General features: G+C 56.1%; 1 protein-coding gene across 1 annotated transcript in view; it reads right to left on the bottom strand.

The window, feature by feature from the left end:
* LOC140410299 (CD48 antigen-like) overlaps positions 1-23,575 on the bottom strand; it is a 114,635-nt gene extending 91,060 nt beyond the window's left edge. The window contains exon 1 of the mRNA XM_072498277.1: positions 23,469-23,575. Coding sequence (XP_072354378.1) covers positions 23,469-23,526 — 58 coding nt within the window. The 5' untranslated portion in view covers positions 23,527-23,575. The remainder of the gene's footprint in view (positions 1-23,468) is intronic.
* Between the last annotated feature and the right edge of the window lie 1,391 nt (positions 23,576-24,966).

Below are 24,966 nucleotides of genomic sequence, written 5' to 3'. Positions count from 1 at the left end.
TCAGTACTGAGGGAGGGCTGCATTGTCAGAGGGTCAGTACTGAGGGAGTGCTGCACTGTCAGAGGGTCAGTACTGAGGGAGTGCTGCATTATCAGAGGGTCAGTACTGAGGGAGTGCTGCACTGTCAGAGGGTCAATACTGAGGGAGTGCTGCACTGTCAGTGGGTCAGTACTGAGGGAGTGCTGCACTGTCAGAGAGTCAGTACTGAGGGAGTACTGCACTGTCAGAGGGTCAGTACTGAGGTAGTGCTGCACTGTCAGAGGGTCAGTACTGAGGGAGTGCTGCACTGTCAGAAGGTCAGCGCTGAGGGAGTGCTGCACTGTCAGAGGGTCAGAACTGAGGGAGTGCTGCACTGTCAGAGTGTCAGTACTGAGGGAGCGCTGCACTGTCAGAGGGTCAGTACTGTGGGAGTGCTGCACTGTCAGATGGTCAGTACTGAGGGAGTGCTGCACAGTCAGATGGTCTGTACTGGGGAGAGCTGCACTGTCAGAGGGTCAGTGCTGAGGGAGTGCTGCACTGTCAGAGGGTCAGTGCTGAGGGAGTGTTGCACTGTCAGAGGGTCAGTACTGAGGGAGTGCTGCATTATCAGAGGGTCAGTACTGAGGGAGTGCTGCACTGACAGGGAGTCAGTACTGAGGGAGTGCTGCACTGACAGAAGGTCTGTACTGAGGGAGTGCTGCACTGTCAGTGGGTCAGTACAGATGGAGTGTTGCACTGTCAGAGGGTCAGTACTGAGGGAGTGCTGCAGTGTCAGACGGCCAGTACTGAGGGACTGCTGCACTGTCAGAGAGTCAGTACAGAGGGAGTGCTGCACTTTCAGAAGGTCAGTACTGAGGGAGCGTTGCACTTTCAGAGGGTCAGTACTGAGGGAGTGCTGCAGTGTCAGACGGCCAGTACTGAGGGAGTGCTGCACTGACAGAAGGTCTGTACTGAGGGAGTGCTGCACTGTCAGAGGGTGATTACTGAGGGAGTGCCGCACTTTCAGAGTGTCAGTACTGAGGGAGTGCTGCACTGTCAGAGGGTAGGTACTGAGGGAGTGCTGCACTGTCAGAGGGTCAGTGCTGAGGGCGTGCTGCACTGTCAGAGGGTGATTACTGAGGGAGTGCCGCACTTTCAGAGTTTCAGTACTGAGGGAGTGCTGCACTGTCTGAGGGTCAGTACTGAGGGAGTGCTGCACTGTCAGAGGGTCAGTACTGAGGGAGTGCTGCATTATCAGAGGGTCAGTACTGAGGGAGTGCTGCACAGTCAGAGGGTCAGTACTGAGGGACTGCTGCAGTGTCAGACGGCCAGTACTGAGGGAGTGCTGCACTGTCAGAGAGTCAGTACAGAGGGAGTGCTGCACTGCCAAAGGGTCAGTACTGAGGGAGTGCTGCACTGTCAGAGGGTCAGTACTGAGGGAGTGCTGCACTGACAGAAGGTCTGTACTGAGCGAGTGCTGCACTGTCAGAGGGTCATTACTGAGGGAGTGCTGCACTGCCAGAGAGTCTTTACTGAGGGAGTGCTGCACTGTCAGAGGGTCAGTACTGAGGGAGTGCTGCACTGCCAGAGAGTCAGTGCTGAGGGAGTGCTGCACTGTCAGAGAGTCAGTACTGAGGGAATGCTGCACTGTCAGAGGGCCAGTACTCAGGGAGTACTGCACTGTCAGAGGGTCAGTACTGAGGGAGCGCTGCACTGTCAGAGGGTCAGTACGGAGGGAGTGCTGCACTGTCAGAGGGTCAGTACTGAGGGAGAGCTGCACTGTCAGATGGTCAGTACTGAGGGAGTGCTGCACTGCCAGAGAGTCAGTGCTGAGGGAGTGCTGCACTGTCAGAGAGTCAGTACTGAGGGAATGCTGCACTGTCAGAGGGCCAGTACTCAGGGAGTACTGCACTGTCAGAGGGTCCGTACTGAGGGAGCGCTGCACTGTCAGAGGGTCAGTACGGAGGGAGTGCTGCACTGTCAGAGGGTCAGTACTGAGGGAGTGCTGCACTGTCAGATGGTCAGTACTGAGGGAGCGCTGCACTATCAGAGGGTCAGTACTGAGGGAGTGCTGCACTGTCAGAGGGTCAGTACTGAGGTAGTGCTGCACTGTCAGAGGGTCAGTACTGAGGGGAATGCTGCACTGTCAGAGGGTCAGTACTGAGGGAGCACTGCACTGTCAGAGGGTCAGAACTGAGGGAGCACTGCACTGTCAGAGGGTCAGTACTGAGGGAGTGCTGCACTGTCAGAGGGTCAGAACTGAGGGAGCACTGCACTGTCAGAGGGTCAGTACTGAGGGGAATGCTGCACTGTCAGAGGGTCAGTACTGAGGGAGTGCTGCAGTGTCAGAGGGTCAGTGCTGAGGGAGTGCTGCACTGTCACAGGGTCAGAACTGAGGGAGCACTGCACTGTCAGAGGGTCAGTACTGAGGGGAATGCTGCACTGTCAGAGGGTCAGTACTGAGGGAGCACTGCACTGTCGGAGGGTCAGTACTGAGGGGAATGCTGCACTGTCAGAGGGTCAGTACTGAGGGAGTGCTGCACTGACAGAGGGTCAGAACTGAGGGAGCACTGCACTGTCAGAGTGTCAGTACTGAGGGGAATGCTGCACTGTCAGAGGGTCAGTACTGAGGGAGCACTGCACTGTCAGAGGGTCAGTACTGAGGGGAATGCTGCACTGTCAGAGGGTCAGTACTGAGGGAGTGCTGCACTGTCAGAGGGTCTGTACTAAGGGAGTGCTGCACTGTCAGAGGATCAGTACTGACAGAGTGCTGCACTGTCAGAGAGTCAGTACTGAGGGAATGCTGCACGCTCAGATGGTCAGTACTGAGGGAGTGCTGCACTGTCAGAGGGTCAGTACTGAGGGAGTGCTGCATTGTCAGAGGGTCAGTACTGAGGGAGTGCTGCACTGTCAGAGGGTCAGTACTGAGGGAGTGCTGCATTGTCAGAGGGTCAGTACTGAGGGAGTGCTGCACTGCCAGAGGGTCAATACTGAGGGAGTGCTGCACTGTCAGTGGGTCAGTACTGAGGGAGTGCTGCACTGTCAGAGAGTCAATACTGAGGGAGTGCTGCACTATCAGAGGGTCAGTACTGAGGTAGTGCTGCACTGTCAGAGGGTCAGTACTGAGGGAGTGCTGCACTGTCAGAGTGTCAGTACTGAGGGAGCGCTGCACTGTCAGAGGGTCAGTACTGTGGGAGTGCTGCACTGTCAGAGGGTCAGTACTGAGGGAGTGCTGCACTGTCAGAAGGTCAGCGCTGAGGGAGTGCTGCACTGTCAGAGTGTCAGTACTGAGGGAGCGCTGCACTGTCAGAGGGTCAGTACTGAGGGAGTGCTGCACTGTCAGAGGGTCAGAACTGAGGGAGTGCTGCACTGTCAGAGTGTCAGTACTGAGGGAGCGCTGCACTGTCAGATGGTCAGTACTGAGGGAGCGCTGCACTGTCAGAGGGTCAGTGCTGAGGGAGTGCTGCATTATCAGAGGGTCAGTACTGAGGGAGTGCTGCACTGACAGAAGGTCTGTACTGTGGGAGTGCTGCACTGTCAGTGGGTCAGTACAGATGGAGTGCTGCACTGTCAGAGGGTCAGTACTGAGGGAGTGCTGCACTGACAGAAGGTCTGTACTGTGGGAGTGCTGCACTGTCAGTGGGTCAGTACAGATGGAGTGCTGCACTGTCAGAGAGTCAGTACTTAGGGAGTGCTGCACTGTCAGAGGGTCAGTACTGAGGGAGTGCTGCACTGTCAGAGGGTGATTACTGAGGGAGTGCTGCACTGTCAGAGGGTCAGTGCTGAGGAGCGCTGCACTGTTAGAGGGTCAGAGCTGAGGGAGTGCTGCACTGTCAGAGGGTCAGAACTGAGGGAGTGCTGCACTGTCAGAGTGTCAGTACTGAGGGAGCGCTGCACTGTCAGAGGGTCAGTACTGTGGGAGTGCTGCACTGTCAGATGGTCAGTACTGAGGGAGCGCTGCACTGTCAGAGGGTCAGTGCTGAGGGAGTGCTGCACTGTCAGAGGGTCAGTGCTGAGGGAGTGTTGCACTGTCAGAGGGTCAGTACTGAGGGAGTGCTGCATTATCAGAGGGTCAGTACTGAGGGAGTGCTGCACTGACAGGGAGTCAGTACTGAGGGAGTGCTGCACTGACAGAAGGTCTGTACTGTGGGAGTGCTGCACTGTCAGTGGGTCAGTACAGATGGAGTGCTGCACTGTCAGAGAGTCAGTACTTAGGGAGTGCTGCACTGTCAGGGGGTCAGTACTGAGGGAGTGCTGCACTGTCAGAGGGTGATTACTGAGGGAGTGCTGCACTTTCAGAGTGTCAGTACTGAGGGAGTGCTGCACTGACAGAAGGTCTATACTGAGGGAGTGCTGCACTGTCAGAGGGTCAGTGCTGAGGAGCGCTGCACTGTTAGAGGGTCAGTGCTGAGGGAGTGCTGCACTGTCAGAGGGTCAGTACTGAGGGAGTGCTGCATTATCAGAAGGTCAGCGCTGAGGGAGTGCTGCACTGTCAGAGGGTCAGTACTGAGGGAGCGCTGCACTGTCAGAGGGTCAGTACTGAGGGAGTGCTGCACTGTCAGAGGGTCAGTGCTGAGGGAGTGTTGCACTGTCAGAGGGTCAGTACTGAGGGAGTGCTGCATTATCAGAGGGTCAGTACTCAGGGAGTGCTGCACAGTCAGAGGGTCAGTACTGAGGGAGTGCTGCAGTGTCAGACGGCCAGTACTGAGGGAGTGCTGCACTGTCAGAGAGTCAGTACAGAGGGAGTGCTGCACTGCTAGAGGGTCAGTACTGAGGGAGAGCTGCACTTTCAGAAGGTCAGTACTGAGGGAGCGTTGCACTTTCAGAGGCTCAGTGCTGAGGGAGTGCTGCACTGTCAGATGGTAAGTACTGAGGGAGCATTGCACTGTCAGAGAGTCAGTACTGAGGGAGCGTTGCACTGTCAGAGTGTCAGCACTGAGGGAGTGCTGCACTGACAGAGAGTCAGTGCTGAGGGAGCGTTGCACTGTCAGAGGGTCAGCACTGAGGTAGTGCTGCACTGTCAGAGGGTCAGTACTGAGGGAGTGCTGCACTGACAGGGAGTCAGTACTGAGGGAGTACTGCACTGACAGAAGGTCTTTACTGAGGGAGTGCTGCACTGTCAGTGGGTCAGTACAGATGGAGTGCTGCACTGTCAGAGTCAGTACTGAGGGAGTGCTGCACTGTCAGAGGGTCAGTACTGAGGGAGTGCTGCACTGTCAGAGGGTGATTACTCAGGGAGTGCCGCACTTTCAGAGTGTCAGTACTGAGTGAGTACTGCACTGACAGAAGGTCTGTACTGAGGGAGTGCTGCACTGGCAGAGGGTCAGTACTGAGGGAGTGCTGCACTGTCAGAGGGTCAGTACTGACGGAGTGCTGCACTGTCAGAGTGTCAGCACTGAGGGTGTGCTGCACTGACAGAGTGTCAGTGCTGAGGGAGTGCTGCACTGTCAGAGTGTCAGTGCTGAGGGAGTGCTGCACTGTCAGAGTGTCAGCACTGAGGGAGTGCTGCACTGACAGAGTGTCTGTACTGAGGGAGTGCTGCACTGTCAGAGTGTCAGTGCTGAGGGAGTGCTGCACTGACAGAGAGTCAGTGCTGAGGGGGTGCTGCACTGTCAGAGGGTCAGTACTGAGGGACCGTTGCACTGTCAGAGAGTCAGTACTGAGGGAGCGTAGCACTGTCAGAGGGTCAGCACTGAGGTAGTGCTGCATTGTCAGAGGGTCAGTACTGAGGGAGTGCTGCACTGACAGGGAGTCAGTACTGAGCGAGTGCTGCACTGTCAGTGGGTCAGTACTGAGGGAGCGCTGTACTGTCAGAGAGTCAGTACTGAGGGAGTGCGTCACTGTCAGAGGGTCAGTACTGAGGGAGTGCTGCACTGTCAGAGGGTCAGTACTGAGGGAGTGCTGCACTGTCAGAGGGTCAGTACTGAGGGAGCGTTGCACTGTCAGAGGGTCAGTACTGAGGGAGCGCTGCACTGTCAGAGGGTCAGTACTGAGGGAGTGCTGCACTGTCAGAGGGTCAGTACTGAGGGAGCGTTGCACTGTCAGAGGGTCAGTACTGAGGGAGTGCTGCACTGACAGAAGGTCTGTACTGAGGGAGTGCTGCACTGTCAGTGGGTCAGTACTGAGGGAGTGCTGCACTGTCAGAGAGTCAGTACTGAGGGAGTGCTGCACTGTCAGTGGGTCAGTACTGAGGGAGTGCTGTACTGTCAGAGAGTCAGTACTGAGGGAGTGCTGCACTGTCAGAGGGTCAGTACTGAGGGAGTGCTGCACTGTCAGAGGGTCAGTACTGAGGGAGTGCTGCACTGTCAGAGGGTCAGTACTGAGGGAGCGTTGCACTGTCAGAGGGTCAGCACTGAGGTAGTGCTGCACTGTCAGAGGGTCAGTACTGAGGGAGTGCTGCACTGACAGGGAGTCAGTACTGAGGGAGTGCTGCACTGACACAAGGTCTGTACTGAGGGAGTGCTGCACTGTCAGAGGGTGATTACTGAGGGAGTGCCGCACTTTCAGAGTGTCAGTACTGAGGGAGTGCTGCACTGTCAGAGGGTCAGTACTGAGGGAGTGCTGCACTGTCAGAGGGTCAGTGCTGAGGGCGTGCTGCACTGTCAGTGGGTGATTACTGAGGGAGTGCCGCACTTTCAGAGTTTCAGTACTGAGGGAGTGCTGCACTGTCTGAGGGTCAGTAATGAGGGAGTGCTGCACTGTCAGAGGGTCGGTACTGAGGGAGAGCTGCACTGTCAGAGGGTCAGTACTGAGGGAGTGCTGCACTGACAGAAGGTCTGTACTGAGGGAGTGCTGCACTGTCAGAGGGTCAGTACTGAGGGAGTGCTGCACTGTCAGAGGGTCAGTACTGAGGGAGTGCTGCACTGTCTGAGAGTCAGTACTGAGGGAGTGCTGCACTGTCAGAGTGTCAGTACTGAGGGAGTGCTGCACTGACAGAAGGTCTGTACTGAGCGAGTGCTGCACTGTCAGAGGGTCATTACTGAGGGAGTGCTGCACTGCCAGAGAGTCAGTACTGAGGGAGTGCTGCACTGTCAGAGGGTCAGTACTGAGGAAGTGCTGCACTGCCAGAGAGTCAGAGCTGAAGGAGTGCTGCACTGTCAGAGAGTCAGTACTGAGGGAATGCTGCACTGTCAGAGGGCCAGTACTGAGGGAGTGCTGCACTGTCAGAGGGTCAGTACGGAGGGAGTGCTGCACTGTCAGAGGGTCAGTACTGAGGGAGAGCTGCACTGTCTGAGGGTCAGTACTGAGGGAGTGCTGCACTGCCAGAGAGTCAGTGCTGAGGGAGTGCTGCACTGTCAGAGAGTCAGTACTGAGGGAATGCTGCACTGTCAGAGGGCCAGTACTCAGGGAGTACTGCACTGTCAGAGGGTCAGTACTGAGGGAGCGCTGCACTGTCAGAGGGTCAGTACGGAGGGAGTGCTGCAGTGTCAGACGGCCAGTACTGAGGGAGTGCTGCACTGTCAGAGAGTCAGTACAGAGGGAGTGCTGCACTGCCAGAGGGTCAGTACTGAGGGAGAGCTGCACTTTCAGAAGGTCAGTACTGAGGGAGCGTTGCACTGTCAGAGGCTCAGTGCTGAGGGAGTGCTGCACTGTCAGAGGGTCTGTACTGAGGGAGTGCTGCACTGTCAGAGGATCAGTACTGACAGAGTGCTGCACTGTCAGAGAGTCATTACTGAGGGAATGCTGCACGCTCAGATGGTCAGTACTGAGGGAGTGCTGCACTGTCAGAGGGTCAGTACTGAGGGAGTGCTGCATTGTCAGAGGGTCAGTACTGAGGGAGTGCTGCACTGTCAGAGGGTCAGTACTGAGGGAGTGCTGCATTGTCAGAGGGTCAGTACTGAGGGAGTGCTGCACTGTCAGAGGGTCAATACTGAGGGAGTGCTGCACTGTCAGTGGGTCAGTACTGAGGGAGTGCTGCACTGTCAGAGAGTCAGTACTGAGGGAGTGCTGCACTGTCAGAGGGTCAGTACTGAGGTAGTGCTGCACTGTCAGAGGGTCAGTACTGAGGGAGTGCTGCACTGTCAGAAGGTCAGCGCTGAGGGAGTGCTGCACTGTCAGAGGGTCAGAACTGAGGGAGTGCTGCACTGTCAGAGTGTCAGTACTGAGGGAGCGCTGCACTGTCAGAGGGTCAGTACTGTGGGAGTGCTGCACTGTCAGATGGTCAGTACTGAGGGAGTGCTGCACAGTCAGATGGTCTGTACTGGGGGAGAGCTGCACTGTCAGAGGGTCAGTGCTGAGGGAGTGCTGCACTGTCAGAGGGTCAGTGCTGAGGGAGTGTTGCACTGTCAGAGGGTCAGTACTGAGGGAGTGCTGCATTATCAGAGGGTCAGTACTGAGGGAGTGCTGCACAGTCAGAGGGTCAGTACTGGGGGAGTGCTGCAGTGTCAGACGGCCAGTACTGAGGGAGTGCTGCACTGTCAGAGAGTCAGTACAGAGGGAGTGCTGCACTGCCAGAGGGTCAGTACTGAGGGAGAGCTGCACTTTCAGAAGGTCTGTACTGAGGGAGCGTTGCACTGTCAGAGGCTCAGTGCTGAGGGAGTGCTGCACTGTCAGAGTGTCAGCACTGAGGGAGTGCTGCACTGACAGAGAGTCAGTGCTGAGGGGGTGCTGCACTGTCAGAGAGTCAGTACTGAGGGAGCGTTGCACTGTCAGAGGGTCAGCACTGAGGTAGTGCTGCACTGTCAGAGGGTCAGTACTGAGGGAGTGCTGCACTGACAGGGAGTCAGTACTGAGGGAGTGCTGCACTGACAGAAGGTCTGTACTGAGGGAGTGCTGCACTGTCAGTGGGTCAGCACAGATGGAGTGCTGCACTGTCAGAGAGTCAGTACTGAGGGAGTGCTGCACTGTCAGAGGGTCAGTACTGAGGGAGTGCTGCACTGTCAGAGGGTGATTACTGAGGAATTGCTGCACTTTCAGAGTGTCAGTACTGAGGGAGTGCTGCACTGACAGAAGGTCTGTACTGAGGGAGTGCTGCACTGGCAGAGGGTCAGTACTGAGGGAGTGCTGCACTGTCAGAGGGTCAGTACTGAGGGAGTGCCGCACTGTCAGAGTGTCAGCACTGAGGGAGTGCGGCACTGACAGAGTGTCAGTGCTGAGGGAGTGCTGCACTGTCAGAGTGTCAGTGCTGAGGGAGTGCTGCACTGTCAGAGTGTCAGCACTGAGGGAGTGCTGCACTGACAGAGTGTCTGTACTGAGGGAGTGCTGCACTGTCAGAGTGTCAGTGCTGAGGGAGTGCTGCACTGTCAGAGTGTCAGCACTGAGGGAGTGCTGCACTGACAGAGAGTGAGTGCTGAGGGGGTGCTGCACTGTCAGAGGGTCAGTACTGAGGGACCGTTGCACTGTCAGAGAGTCAGTACTGAGGGAGCGTTGCACTGTCAGAGGGTCAGCACTGAGGTAGTGCTGCACTGTCAGAGGGTCAGTACTGAGGGAGTGCTGCACTGACAGGGAGTCAGTACTGAGGGAGTGCTGCACTGACGGAAGGTCTGGACTGAGGGAGCGCTGCACTGCCAGAGAGTCAGTAATGAGGGAGTGCTGCACTGTCAGAGGGTCAGTACTGAGTGAGTGCTGCTCTGTCAGAGGGTCAGTACTGAGGGAGTGCTGCACTGTCAGAGGGTCAGTACTGAGGGAGTGCTGCACTGTCAGAGGGTCAGTACTGAGGGACCGTTGCACTGTCAGAGAGTCAGTACTGAGGGAGCGTTGCACTGTCAGAGGGTCAGCACTGAGGTAGTGCTGCACTGACAGAAGGTCTGTACTGAGGGAGTGCTGCACTGTCAGAGGGTCAGTACTGAGTGAGTGCTGCACTGTCAGAGAGTCAGTACTGAGGGAGCGCTGCACTGTCAGAGAGTCAGTACTCAGGGAGTACTGCACTGTCAGAGGGTCAGTACTGAGGGAGTGCTGCACTGTCAGAGGGTCAGTACTGAGGGAGAGCTGCACTGTCAGAGGGTCAGTACGGAGGGAGTGCTGCACTGTCAGAGGGTCAGTACTGAGGGAGAGCTGCACTGTCAGAGGGTCAGTACGGAGGAAGTGCTGCACTGTCAGAGGGTCAGTACTGAGGGAGCGCTGCACTGTCAGATGGTCAGTCCTGAGGGAGCGCTGCACTGTCAGAGGGTCAGTACTGAGGGAGTGCTGCACTGTCAGATGGTCAGTCCTGAGGGAGCGCTGCACTGTCAGAGGGTCAGTACTGAGGGAGTGCTGCACTGTCAGAGGGTCAGTACTGAGGTAGTGCTGCACTGTCAGAAGGTCAGTACTGAGGGGAATGCTGCACTATCAGAGGGTCAGTACTGAGGGAGTGCTGCAGTGTCAGAGGGTCAGTGCTGAGGGAGTGCTGCACTGTCAGAGGGTCAGTACTGAGGGGAATGCTGCACGTTCAGAGGGTCAGTACTGAGGGAGTGCTGCAGTGTAGAGAGGGTCAGTGCTGAGGAAGCGCTGCACTGTCAGAGGGTCTGTACTGAGGGAGCGCTGCACTGTCAGAAGGTCAGTACTGAGGGAGCACTGCACTGTCAGAGGGTCAGAACTGAGGGAGCACTACACTGTCAGAGGGTCAGTACTGAGGGGAATGCTGCACTGTCAGAGGGTCAGTACTGAGGGAGTGCTGCAGTGTCAGAGGGTCAGTGCTGAGGAAGCGCTGCACTGTCAGAGGGTCTGTACTGAGGGAGTGCTGCACTGTCAGAGGATCAGTACTGACAGAGTGCTGCACTGTCAGAGAGTCAGTACTGAGGGAGCGCTGCACTGTCAGAGGGTCAGTACTGAGGGAGTGCTGCACTGTCAGAGGGTCAGTACTGAGGGAATGCTGCACTGTCAGAGGGTCAGTACTGAGGGAGTGCTGCACTGTCAGAGGGTCAGTACTGAGGGAGTGCTGCACTGTCAGAGGATCAGTACTGACAGAGTGCTGCACTGTCAGAGGGTCAGTACTGAGGAAGTGCTGCATTGTCAGCAGGTCAGTACTGAGGGAGTGCTGCACTGTCAGAGGGTCAATACTGAGGGAGTGCTACACTGTCAGAGGGTCAGTACATGGGGGGGTGCTGCACGGTCAGAAGGTCAGTACTGAGTGTGCTGCACTGCCAGAGGGTCAGTACTGAGGGATCGCTGCACTGTCAGAGGGTCATTACTGAGGGAGTGCTGCACTGTCAGAGGGTCAGTACTGAGAGAGCGCTGCACTGTCTAAGTGTCAGTACTGAGGGAGTGCTGCACTGTCAGAGAGTCAGTACTGTGGGAGTGCTGCACTGTCAGAGAGTCAGTACTGAGGGAGTGCTGCACTGTCAGAGGGTCAGTACAGAGGGAGTTCTGCACTGTCAGAGAGTCAGTACTGAGGGAGTGCTGCACTGTCAGAGGGTCAGTACTGAGGGAGTACTGCACTGCCAGAAAGTCAGTACTGAGGGAGTGCTGCACTGTCAGAGGGTCAGTACAGAGGGAGTACCGCAGTGTCAGAGGGTCAGTACTAAGGGAACGCTGCACTGTCTAAGTGTCAGTACTGAGGGAGTGCTGCACTGTCAGAGGGTCAGTACAGAGGGAGTGCTGCACTGTCAGAGTGTCAGTACTGAGGGAGTGTTGCATTGTCAGAGGGTCAGTACTGATGGAGTGCTGCACTGCCAGTGATTCAGTGCTGAGGGAGTGCTGCACTGTCAGAGGGTCAGTACTGAGGGAGTACTGCACTGTCAGAGGGTCAGTACTGAGGGAGTGCTGCACTGTCAGAGGGTCAGTACTGAGGGAGAGCTGCACTGTCAGAGGGTCAGTACTGAGGGAGAGCTGTGCTGTCAGATGGTCAGTACTGAGAGAGTGCTGCACTGTCAGAGGGTCAGTTCTGAGGAAGTGCTGCACTGTCAGAGGGTCAGTACTGAGGGAGTGCTGCACTGTCAGAGGGTCAGTACTGAGGGAGCACTGCACTGTCAGAGGGTCAGAACTGAGGGGAATGCTGCACTGTCTAAGTGTCAGTACTGAGGGAGTGCTGCACTGTCAGAGAGTCAGTACTGAGGGAGTGCTGCACTGTCAGAGGGTCAGTACTGAGGGAGTGCTGCACTGTCAGAGGGTCAGTACAGAGGGAGTTCTGCACTGTCAGAGACTCAGTACTGAGGGAGTGCTGCACTGTCAGAGGGTCAGTACTGAGGGAGTGCTGCACTGTCAGAGGGTCAGTACTGAGGGAGTGCTGCACTGTCAGATGGTCAGTACTCAGAGAGTGCTGCACTGTCAGAGAGTCAGCGCTGAGGGAGTGCTGCACTGTCAGAGGGTCAGTACTGAGAGCGTGCTGCACTGTCAGAGGATCAGCACTGAGGGAGTGCTGCACTGTCAGAGTGTCAGTACTGAGGGAGAGCTGCAGTGTCAGAGAGGCAGTACTGAGGGAGTGCTGCACAGTCAGAGGGTCTGTACTGAGGGAGAGCTGCACTGTCAGAGGGTCAGTGCTGAGGGAGTGCTGCACTGTCAGATGGTCAGTGCTGAGGGAGTGTTGCACTGTCAGAGGGTCAGTACTGAGGGAGTGCTGCATTATCAGAGGGTCAGTACTGAGGGAGTGCTGCACTGTCAGATGGTAAGTACTGAGGGAGCATTGCACTGTCAGAGGGCCAATACTGAGGGAGTGCTGCACTGTCAGAGGGTCAGTACATGGGGTGGTGCTGCACGGTCAGAGGGTCAGTACTGAGGGAGTGCTGCACTGTCAGAGGGTCAGTACTGAGAGAGCGCTGCACTGTCTAAGTGTCAGTACTGAGGGAGTACTGCACTGTCAGAGAGTCAGTACTGTGGGAGTGCTGCACTGTCAGAGGGTCAGTACTGAGGGAGTGCTGCACTGTCAGAGGGTCAGTACAGAGAGAGTTCTGCACTGTCAGAGAGTCAGCACTGAGGGAGTGCTGCACTGTCAGAGGGTCAGTACTGAGGGAGTGCTGCACTGCCAGAGAGTCAGTACTGAGGGAGTGCTGCACTGTCAGAGGTTCAGTACTGAGGGAGTACTGCACTGTCAGAGGGTCAGTACTGAGGGAGCGCTGCACTGTCTAAGTGTCAGTACTGAGGGAGTGCTGCACTGTCAGAGGGTCAGTACAGAGGGAGTGCTGCACTGTCAGAGAGTCAGTACTGAGGGAGTGCTGCACTGTCAGAGGGTCAGTACTGATGGAGTGCTGCACTGCCAGAGAGTCAATGCTGAGGGAGTGCTGCACTGTCAGAGGGTCAGTACTGAGGGAGTACTGCACTGTCAGAGGGTCAGTTCTGAGGGAGTGCTGCACTGTCAGAGGGTCAGTACTGAGGGAGTGCTGCACTGTCAGAGGATCAGTACTGACAGAGTGCTGCAATGTCAGAGGGTCAGTACTGAGTGAGTGCTGCACTGTCAGAGGGTCAGAACTGAGGGGAATGCTGCACTGTCTAAGTGTCAGAACTGAGGGAGTGCTGCACTGTCAGAGAGTCAGTACTGAGGGAGTGCTGCACTGTCAGAGGGTCAGTACTGAGGGAGTGCTGCACTGTCAGAGGGTCAGTACAGAGGGAGTTCTGCACTGTCAGAGAGTCAGTACTGAGGGAGTGCTGCACTGTCGGAGCGTCAGTACTGAGGGAGTGCTGCACTGTCAGAGGGTCAGTACTGAGGGAGAGCTGCACTGTCAGATGGTCAGTACTCATAGAGTGCTGCACTGTCAGAGGGTCAGCGCTGAGGGAGTGCTGCACTGTCAGAGGGTCAGTACTGAGAGCGTGCTGCACTGTCAGAGGATCAGCACTGAGGGAGTGCTGCACTGTCGGAGTGTCAGTACTGAGAGAGTGCTGCACTGTCAGAGGGTCAGTACTGAGGGAGTGCTGCACTGTCAGAGTGTCAGTACTGAGGGAGAGCTGCACTGTCAGAGGGTCTGTACTGAGGGAGAGCTGCACTGTCAGAGGGTCAGTGCTGAGGGAGTGCTGCACTGTCAGCGGGTCAGTGCTGAGGGAGTGTTGCACTGTCAGAGGGTCAGTACTGAGGGAGTGCTGCATTATCAGAGGGTCAGTACTGAGGGAGTGCTGCACAGTCAGAGGGTCAGTACTGAGGGAGTGCTGCACTGTCAGAGAGTCAGTACAGAGGGAGTGCTGCACTTTCAGAAGGTCAGTACTGAGGGAGCGTTGCACTGTCAGAGGCTCAGTACTGAGGGAGCGCTGCACTGTCAGATGGTAAGTACTGAGGGAGCATTGCACTGTCAGAGGGCCAATACTGAGGGAGTGCTGCACTGTCAGAGGGTCAGTGCTGAGAGCTTGCTGCACTGTCAGAGGGTCAGTGCTGAGGAGCGCTGCACTGTCAGATGGTCAGTGCTGAGGGAGTGCTGCACTGTCAGAGGGTCAGTACTGAGGGAGAGCTGCACTGTCAGAGGGTCTGTACTGAGGGAGTGCTGCATTGTCAGAGGGTCAGTACTGAGGGAGTGCTGCACTGTCAGAGGGTCAGTACTGAGGGAGTGCTGCACTGTCAGAGGGTCTGTACTGAGGGAGTGCTGCACTGTCAGAGGGTCAGTACTGAGGGAGCGCTGCACTGTTAGAGGGTCAGTGCTGAGGGAGTGCTGCACTGTCAGAGGGTCAGTACTGAGGGAGAGCTGCACTGTCAGAGGGCCAATACTGAGGGAGTGCTGCACTGTCAAAGGGTCAGTGCTGAGGGAGTGCTGCCCTGTCAGAAGTTCAGTACTCAGGGAGAGCTGCACTGTCAGAGGGCCAATACTGAGGGAGTGCTGCACTATCAGAGGGTCAGTACTGAGGGAGTGCTGCTCTGTCAGAGGGTCAATACTGAGGGAGTGCTGCACTGTTAGAGGGTCAGTGCTGAGAGAGTGCTGCACTGTCAGAGGGCCAATACTGAGGGAGTGCTGCACTATCAGAGGGTCAGTACTGAGGGAGTGCTGCTCTCTCTGAGGGTCAATACTGAGGGAGTGCTGCACTGTTAGAGGGTCAGTGCTGAGGGAGTGCTGCACTGTCAGAGGGTCAGTACTGAGGGAGAGCTGCACTGTCAGAGGGCCAATACTGAGGGAGTGCTGCACTGTCAGAGGGTGAGTACTGAGGGAGTGCTGCTCTATCTGAGGGTCAGTGCTGAGGGAGCGCTGCACAGTCAGAGGGTCAGTACTTAGGGAGTGCTGCACTTTCAGAGAGTCAGTACTGAGGGAGCGCTGCACTGTCAGATGTTCAGTACTGAGGGAGCGCTGCACTGTCAGAGGGTCAGGACTGAGGGAGCACTGCACTGTCAGAGGGTCAGTACTGAGGGGGTGCTGCATTGTCAGAGGATCAGTACTGTGGGAGTGCTCCACTGTCAGAGGGTCAGTACTGAGGGAACGCTGCACTGTCAGAGGGTCAGTACTGAGGGAGTGCTGCACTGTCAGAGGGTCAGTGCTGAGGGCACGCTGCACTGTCTAAGTGTCAGTACTGAGGGAGTGCTGCACTGTCAGAGGGTCAGTACTGAGAGAGCGCTGCACTGTCTAAGTGTCAGTACTGAGGGAGTGCTGCACTGTCAGAGAGTCAGTACTGTGGGAGTACTGCACTGTCAGAGAGTCAGTACTGAGGGAGTGCTGCACTGTCAGAGGTTCAGTACAGAGGGAGTTCTGCACTGTCAGAGAGTCAGTACTGAGGGAGTGCTGCACTGTCAACGGGTCAGTACTGAGGGAGTACTGCACTGCCAGAAAGTCAGTACTGAGGGAGTGCTGCACTGTCAGAGGGTCAGTACTGAGGGAGTACCGCACTGTCAGAGGGTCAGTTCTGAGGGAGTGCTGCACTGTCAGAGGGTCAGTACAGAGGGAGTGCTGCACTGTCAGAGTGTCAGTACTGAGGGAGTGCTGCACTGTCAGAGGGTCAGTACTGAGGGAGTGCTGCACTGCCAGTGATTCAGTGCTGAGGGAGTGCTGCACTGTCAGAGGGTCAGTACTGAGGGAGTACTGCACTGTCAGAGGGTCAGTACTGAGGGAGTGCTGCACTGTAAGAGGGTCAGTACTGAGGGAGAGCTGCACTGTCAGAGGGTCAGTACTGAGGGAGTGCTGTGCTGTCAGATGGTCAGTACTGAGAGAGTGCTGCACTGTCAGAGGGTCAGTTCTGAGGGAGTGCTGCACTGTCAGAGGGTCAGTACTGAGGGAGTGCTGCACTGTCAGAGGATCAGTACTGACAGAGTGCTGCACTGTCAGAGGGTCAGTACTGAGGGAGCACTGCACTGTCAGAGGGTCAGAACTGAGGGGAATGCTGCACTGTCTAAGTGTCAGTACTGAGGGAGTGCTGCACTGTCAGAGAGTCAGTACTGAGGGAGTGCTGCACTGTCAGAGGGTCAGTACTGAGGGAGTGCTGCACTGTCAGAGGGTCAGTACAGAGGGAGTTCTGCACTGTCAGAGAGTCAGTACTGAGGGAGTGCTGCACTGTCAGAGGGTCAGTACTGAGGGAGTGCTGCACTGTCAGAGGGTCAGTACTGAGGGAGTGCTGCACTGTCAGATGGTCAGTACTCAGAGAGTGCTGCACTGTCAGAGAGTCAGCGCTGAGGGAGTGCTGCACTGTCAGAGGGTCAGTACTGAGAGCGTGCTGCACTGTCAGAGGATCAGCACTGAGGGAGTGCTGCACTGTCAGAGTGTCAGTACTGAGGGAGCGCTGCACTGTCAGAGGGTCAGTACTGAGGGAGGGCTGCACTGTCAGATGGTCAGTACTGAGAGAGTGCTCCACTTTCAGAGGGTCAGTACTGAGAGATTGCTGCACTGTCAGAGGGTCAGTACTGAGGGAGTGCTGCACTGTCAGAGTGTCAGTACTGAGGGAGAGCTGCAGTGTCAGAGAGTCAGTACTGAGGGAGTGCTGCACAGTCAGAGGGTCTGTACTGAGGGAGAGCTGCACTGTCAGAGGGTCAGTGCTGAGGGAGTGCTGCACTGTCAGATGGTCAGTGCTGAGGGAGTGTTGCACTGTCAGAGGGTCAGTACTGAGGGAGTGCTGCATTATCAGAGCGTCAGTACTGAGGGAGTGCTGCACTGTCAGATGGTAAGTACTGAGGGAGCATTGCACTGTCAGAGGGCCAATACTGAGGGAGTGCTGCACTGTCAGAGGGTCAGTACATGGGGGGGTGCTGCACCATCAGAGGGCCAATACTGAGGGAGTACTGCACTGTCAGAGGGTCAGTACTGAGGGAGCGCTGCACTGTCTAAGTGTCAGTACTGAGGGAGTGCTGCACTGTCAGAGGGTCAGTACAGAGGGAGTGCTGCACTGTCAGAGAGTCAGTACTGAGGGAGTGCTGCACTGTCAGAGGGTCAGTACTGAGGGAGTGCTGTGCTGTCAGATGGTCAGTACTGAGAGAGTGCTGCACTGTCAGAGGGTCAGTTCTGAGGGAGTGCTGCACTGTCAGAGGGTCAGTACTGAGGGAGTGCTGCACTGTCAGAGGATCAGTACTGACAGAGTGCTGCACTGTCAGAGGGTCAGTACTGAGGGAGCACTGCACTGTCAGAGGGTCAGAACTGAGGGGAATGCTGCACTGTCTAAGTGTCAGTAATGAGGGAGTGCTGCACTGTCAGAGAGTCAGTACTGAGGGAGTGCTGCACTGTCAGAGGGTCAGTACTGAGGGAGTGCTGCACTGTCAGAGGGTCAGTACAGAGGGAGTTCTGCACTGTCAGAGAGTCAGTACTGAGGGACTGCTGCACTGTCAGAGGGTCAGTACTGAGGGAGTGCTGCACTGTCAGAGGGTCAGTACTGAGGGAGTGCTGCACTGTCAGAGGGTCTGTACTGAGGGAGTGCTGCACTGTCAGAGGGTCAGTACTGAGGGAGTGCTGCACTGTCAGAGGGTCAGTACTGAGGGAGTGCTGCACTGTCAGAGGGTCTGTACTGAGGGAGTGCTGCACTGTCAGAGGGTCAGTACTGAGGGAGCGCTGCACTGTTAGAGGGTCAGTGCTGAGGGAGTGCTGCACTGTCAGAGGGTCAGTACTGAGGGAGAGCTGCACTGTCAGAGGGCCAATACTGAGGGAGTGCTGCACTGTCAGAGGGTCAGTGCTGAGGGAGTGCTGCCCTGTCAGAGGTTCAGTACTGAGGGAGAGCTGCACTGTCAGAGGGCCAATACTGAGGGAGTGCTGCACTATCAGAGGGTCAGTACTGAGGGAGTGCTGCTCTGTCAGAGGGTCAGTACTGAGGGAGAGCTGCACTGTCAGAGGGCCAATACTGAGGGAGTGCTGCACTTTCAGAGGGTCAGTGCTGAGGGATTGCTGCTCTGTCAGAGGGTCAGTACTGAGGGAGTGCTGCACTGTCAGAGGGTGAGTACTGAGGGAGTGCTGCTCTATCTCAGGCTCAGTGCTGAGGGAGCGCTGCACAGTCAGAGGGTCAGTACTGAGGGAGTGCTGCACTGTCAGAGAGTCAGTACAGAGGGAGTGCTGCACTTTCAGAAGGTCAGTACTGAGGGAGCGTTGCACTGTCAGAGGCTCAGTACTGAGGGAGTGCTGCACTGTCAGATGGTCAGTGCTGAGGAGCGCTGCACTGTCAGATGGTCAGTACTGAGGGTGTGCTGCGCTGTCAGATGGTCAGTACTGAGGGAGTGCTGCACTGTCAGAGGGTCAGTACTGAGGGAGTGCTGCACTGTCAGAGGATCAGTACTGACAGAGTGCTGCAATGTCAGAGGGTCAGTACTGAGTGAGTGCTGCACTGTCAGAGGGTCAGAACTGAGGGGAATACTGCACTGTCTAAGTGTCAGTACTGAGGGAGTGCTGCACTGTCAGAGAGTCAGTACTGAGGGAGTGCTGCACTGTCAGAGGGTCAGTACTGAGGGAGTGCTGCACTGTCAGAGGGTCAGTACCGAGGGAGTTCTGCACTGTCAGAGAGTCAGTACTGAGGGAGTGCTGCACTGTCGGAGGGTCAGTACTGAGGGAGTGCTGCACTGTCAGAGGGTCAGTACTGAGGGAGTGCTGCACTGTCAGAGGGTCAGTACTGAGGGAGTGCTGCACTGTCAGAGTGTCAGTACTGATGGAGAGCTGCACTGTCAGAGAGTCAGTACTGAGGGAGTGCTGAACAGTCAGACGGTCTGTCCTGAGGGAGAGCTGCACTGTCAGAGGGTCAGTGCTGAGGGAGTGCTGCACTGTCAGAGGGTCAGTGCTGAGGGAGTGTTGCACTGTCAGAGGGTCAGTACTGAGGGAGTGCTGCATTATCAGAGGGTCAGTACTGAGGGAGTGCTGCACAGTCAGAGGGTCAGTACTGAGGGAGTGCTGCACTGTCAGAGAGTCAGTACAGAGGGAGTGCTGCACTTTCAGAAGGTCAGTACTGAGGGAGCGTTGCACTGTCAGAGGCTCAGTACTGAGGGAGTGCTGCACTGTCAGATGGTAAGTACTGAGGGAGCATTGCACTGAGGGCCAATACTGAGGGAGTGTTGCACTGTCAGAGGATCAGTGCTGAGAGAGTGCTGCACTGTCAGAGGGTCAGTGCTGAGGAGCGCTGCACTGTCAGAGGGTCAGTGCTGAGGGAGTGCTGCACTGTCAGAGGGTCAGTACTGAGGGAGAGCTGCACTGTCAGAGGGTCTGTACTGAGGGAGTGCTGCACTGTCAGAGGGTCAGTACTGAGGGAGTGCTGCACTGTCAGAGGGTCAGTACTGAGGGAGTGCTGCACTGTCAGAGGGTCTGTACTGAGGGAGTGCTGCACTGTCAGAGGGTCAGTACTGAGGGAGCGCTGCACTGTTAGAGGGTCAGTGCTGAGGGAGTGCTGCACTGTCAGAGGGTCAGTACTGAGGGAGAGCTGCACTGTCAGAGGGCCAATACTGAGGGAGTGCTGCACTGTCAGAGGGTCAGTGCTGAGGGAGTGCTGCCCTGTCAGAGGTTCAGTACTGAGGGAGAGCTGCACTGTCAGAGGGCCAATACTGAGGGAGTGCTGCACTATCAGAGGGTCAGTACTGAGGGAGTGCTGCTCTGTCAGAGGGTCAGTACTGAGGGAGAGCTGCACTGTCAGAGGGCCAATACTGAGGGAGTGCTGCACTTTCAGAGGGTCAGTGCTGAGGGAGTGCTGCTCTGTCAGAGGGTCAGTACTGAGGGAGTGCTGCACTGTCAGAGGGTGAGTACTGAGGGAGTGCTGCTCTATCTGAGGGTCAGTGCTGAGGGAGCGCTGCACAGTCAGAGGGTCAGTACTTAGGGAGTGCTGCACTTTCAGAGAGTCAGTACTGAGGGAGCGCTGCATTGTCAGATGTTCAGTACTGAGGGAGCGCTGCACTGTCAGAGGGTCAGGACTAAGGGAGCACTGCACTGTCAGAGGATCAGTACTGAGGGGGTGATGCATTGTCAGAGGGTCCGTACTGAGGGAACACTGCACTGTCAGACGGTCAGTACTGAGGGAGCGCTGCACTGTCAGAGAGTCAGTACTGTGGGAGTGCTCCACTGTCAGAGGGTCAGTACTGAGGGAGCGCTGCACTGTCAGAGGGTCCGTACTGAGGGAACACTGCACTGTCAGACGGTCAGTACTGAGGGAGTGCTGCAATGTCAGAGGGTCAGTACTGAGGGAGCACTGCACTGTCAGACAGTTAGTACTGTAGGAGTGCTGCACTGTCAGAGGATCACGACTGAAGGAGTGCTGCTCGATCTGAGGATCAGTACTGAGGGAACACTGCACAGTCAGAGGGTCAGTACTGAGGGAGTGCTGCACTGTCAGAAGGTCAGTGCTGAGGGAGTGCTGTACTGTCAGAAGGTCAGTGCTGAGGGAGCGCTGCATTGTCAGAGGGTCAGTGCTGAGGGAGTGCTGCACTGTCAGAGGGTCAGTACTGAGGGAGTGCTGCACTGTCAGAGGGTCAGTAATGAGGGAGTACTGCATTGTCAGGGTCAGTACTGAGGGAGTGCTGCACTGTCAGAGGGTCAGTACTGAGGGAGTGCTGCACTGTCAGAGGATCAGTACTGAGGGAGTGCTGCACTGTCAGAGGGTCAATACTGAGGGAGTGCTGCACTGTCAGAGAGTCAAGACTGAGGGAGTGCTGCACTGTCAGAGGGTCAGTACTGAGGTAGTTCTGCACTGTCAGTGGGTCGGTACTGAGGGAGTGCTGCATTGTCAGAGTGTCAGTACTGAGGGAGTGCTGCACTGTCAGAGGGTCAGTACTGAGGGAGTGCTGCACTGTCAGAGAGTCAAGACTGAGGGAGTGCTGCACTGTCAGAGGGTCAGTACTGAGGTAGTTCTGTACTGTCAGTGGGTCAGTACTGAGGGAGTGCTGCACTGTCAGAGGGTCAGTCCTGAGGTTGCATTGACACTAATAAAATTTTTATTATTATTCAAAGCTGAAGATAGGAGGACATGTTTAAGGGGAGGGGCGGGGAGGAAAATAGAAGGTCCGTGATAGGTGGGAGCTGGGAGGGATTGCCCAATGATGTCCTGGGCACAAGACAGGGGGAGTGTTAACGACAGTGTTCAGGACTAGAGAAGGTGCCAATAGTGGCAGAAAGGTAAGATGGCAGAAACGGAGGGGATGGGGTGAGGGGGGGGGTTTATTCCAGACTGTATTTTGGGTAGTGAAGGAATCAGGGAATGAGGGACAATGCAGGAAAGGAGAGTTGTGGTAGGTTAGGGATGGTCAGGGACAGAAAGATTCAAAAAGGCTGATGGATCGCTGACCGCTCGGTCTCGGGACTGGGAATTCAGGAGGGTGGGTGTTGCACAAAAGCAAAACACTGCGGATGCCGGAGGTTTCCGATCAAAGTGAAAATGCTGGGAATGCTCAGCCGGCCTGGCCGTATCGGTGCTAAGAGAGCAACAGAGTTCACGGTTTAGGTTGCCTTGCGTGATCAAAATAGAAGATAATAGGAATTGTAATGGGTTTACGTGAAGTGGGAGGGAGTGCAGGGGATGGGAGAACAGAGGGAAGGCCTGTGATTGGTCGACACAGTGGCCATCACTGCTGCGTCACAGCGCCAGGGACCCGGATTCAATTCTGGCCTCGGCTGACTGTGTGTGGAGTTTGTCCTGTCATGATCTGCAGACATGCAAATAATGATATACAGGCAGGCAGCTAATGAACACAGAGAACAGGACATGACCAGTGAGTAGGCAGGACACTCAGGGGTGGGATCTCGCTATAAAAGGCACGAGGCACTCACACTCCACCTCTTTCCACTGATGAACATCTACATAGTGAATCAGGGTGCATGTACAGTATCACACCTCCAGCACGAGGCTAAGAGCTAGTCTGGTTCAGTCAGACAGAGTAACCACACTTAAGTTAGCAGAGAGTCAAACTCAGAGAGAACTGTGCTGACTGTGCTACTGGTTCAATAAATCAGATTGAACTAACTTCAAGGTCTGGAGTATCTTTTGGTTAAAGCTGCATCCAGTTGCAGCCTGTGTTATCCCAGAGTACAGAACACAACATGTCCTTTCTCCCCGTATGTGTGTGGGTTTCCTCCGAGCGCTCCGATTTCCTCCCGCAGTCCAAAGATGTAGAGGTTCAGTGGATTGGCCATGATCACTGTGCGGGGTTACGGGGATAGGGCGGGGGCGTGGGCCTAACTAGAGTGCTCTTTCAGATCGTTGACAGGGTCGATGGGCCAAAAGGCCTTCTGCACTGTAGGAGTTCCATGATTCGAAAACTGGGGAGATTAAATGATTAAAAAAAAGAGTTCACGCTGCTCGCTCAAAGGAAGTGGTAACGGGTCAAGTAAAGAAACAAATGTGTTTCGTGCAGGCGAGGGTGTGATGAATGGCTGACAGACAAAAGCAAAGAGTGGAAACAAACAGAAATGACTGGAAACCCGTAAAGAAAAAGGAAAGAAATTGGGGACAGAGATTCTGACCCGTTTGAATCTGATTGACAGGTTTAATCTGTCGAGGGATAATGGGGGAAATGTGAGGGAAATGGAGTTTGGTGGAATGGACACAGACTGGCTTCCTTCTATTCCTGACTACATTCGTACGAAAAGGCACAACAGAAATGGACATCTTTCCCCCACCTTGCTGCCTCTCCAGAGATGCCGGGAAGGGGGCTGCAGACAAGGAGATTGTGATATTCCCGCCCCAAACCCCACTGACACCGTCCCCCACGACTCTCTGAGCATCTCGGACACTCCCAGGGCAGATACTTGCCGACAGCAGGAAACCTGGTGGTTTTATTCAGCTTCCTCCCAGCCTGGTTCACAAGTAAGCAAATGGAAACCGAGAGAGAGAGAGACTGACTGAGGCAGAGAGAGAGAAACAGGAGAAAATATCGAGAACAAAATAATGGGAGAGAGAAAAGGGCGACGAGAGAAAAGTGGGAGAGAGAGAAAAGTGGGACGGAGAGGAAAAGGGGAGAGAGAAAGGGGGAGAGAGAGAGAAAGGGGAAAAGGGGGAGAGAAAAGGGGAGAGAAAGGGGAAAAGGGGGAGAGAAAAGGGGAAAAGGGGGAGAGAAAAGGGAGCAAGAGAAAGGGGAGAGGGAGGGAGCGAGAGAGGGAAGCTAAGGAATGACAGAGATGGAAAGAGCCAGAGGGAAGGGGCTGATAAACTGGGAGTTGACGAGTGGATGGACAGGGCTCGGGGTGAGGAAGACAGGGTGTTGTTACTGTCTCGCCGCTCTGACAGCGAGCAGGCAGTGGGAGAAGCTCTGGCGAAGGCACGTTCAAGGCTGCTGACAGGATGAGTGAGACAGGAATCCAACAACAGGTTCTTACCGGCAGAGAGGAGAGGCAGCAGGAGGAAAACCCGGGCACTGGGACGACAAGCTGCCATTTTACCCCCACCAGATCCGGCCCGGGACAGGACAGGCTGCAGCCCAGCACCGGAGAAGGAAGTGAAAATTCGGAGATTGGAACGTCACACCTCGGAACCTTTTAATAGGCGGGGTTGGTAAAGGGGGAGGTCACTCCCACAGTCGTAGCACCGACATCCTGTGCAATCTTCCAGAAATACACTGTTCATTTCGTACATCTCTCTTTAAAAAAAGCCCAACCATTGCAATCTCTGACTACAGCTTTGGTTCCTTCAGCTGTCCAGGCCCAAAATCCCTGATGTGTGACGTCAGTTGGTTCAACGTTGACTGCAACTGGATGCAGTGAAACTAGAAACAGGGGGCGTCATTCTCCGACCCCCCGCCGGGTCGGAGAATGGCCGTTGGCCGCCGTGAATCCCGCCCCCGCCCCCGCCGAAGTCTCCGGTACCGGAGATTGGGCGGGGGCGGGAATCGGGCCGCGCCGGTTGGCGGGACCCCCCGCTCAATTCTCCGGCCCGGATGGGCTGAAGTGCCGCCCAGAAATTGCCTGTCCCGCCAGGCGTAAATCAAACCTGGTATTTACCGGCGGGACCAGGCGGCGTGGGCGGGCTCCGGGGCCCTGGGGGGGGCGCGGGGCGATCTGACCCCGGGGGGGTGCCCCCACAGTGGCCTGGCCCGCGATTGGGGCCCACTGATCCGCGGGCGGGCCTGTGCCGTGGGGGCACTCTTTCCCTTCCGCCTCCGCTACGGCCTCCACCATGGCGGAGGCGGAAGAGACTCTCCCCACTGCGCATGCGCGGGAAACTGACAGCGGCCACTGACGCTCCCGCGCATGCGCCGGGAAACTGACAGCGGCCGCTGACGCTCCCGCGCATGCGCTGGGAAACTGACAGCGGCCGCTGACGCTCCCGCGCATGCGCTGGGAAACTGACAGCGGCCGCTGACGCTCCCGCGCATGCGCCGCATTTCCGCGCCAGCTGACGGGGAGACAAACGCCATTTCCGCCAGCTGGCGGGGCGGAAATCCCTCCGGCGTCGGCCTAGCCCCTCAATGTTGGGGCTCGGCCCCCAAAGATACGGAGCATTCCGCACCTTTGGGCCAGCGCGATGCCCGTCTGATTGGCGCCGTCTTTGGCGCCAGTCGGCGGACATCCCGCCGTTGGGGGAGAATTTCGCCCAGGCTTCTGACACAGGAGATGGTCCAACACTGTTTTATTGAACTTCCTGATTGCTGTACACAGTCTGCTGTGAGTTGACACTCTATCAATCTAACCGATAACCTCCTACTGGCTTGGCCAGACTAACTCTCTACCTCATGGAGATGGTGCTCACTGGCTTGTGCACTCTTACTATCTCAGTAGCTGTGTCCTGTAGAGAGAGAGAGAGTCTTAATGCCCTGTGTGCTTTATAGTGGTGGTGTCCTGTCTGGTGATTGGTTGTATGTGTCGTGTGTGTTCATTG

The sequence above is a fragment of the Scyliorhinus torazame genome, chromosome 4, assembly GCF_047496885.1.
Source record: "Scyliorhinus torazame isolate Kashiwa2021f chromosome 4, sScyTor2.1, whole genome shotgun sequence".
NCBI classification, from domain to species: Eukaryota; Metazoa; Chordata; class Chondrichthyes; order Carcharhiniformes; family Scyliorhinidae; genus Scyliorhinus; species Scyliorhinus torazame.
This window is presented reverse-complemented; position numbering and strand designations above follow the sequence as displayed.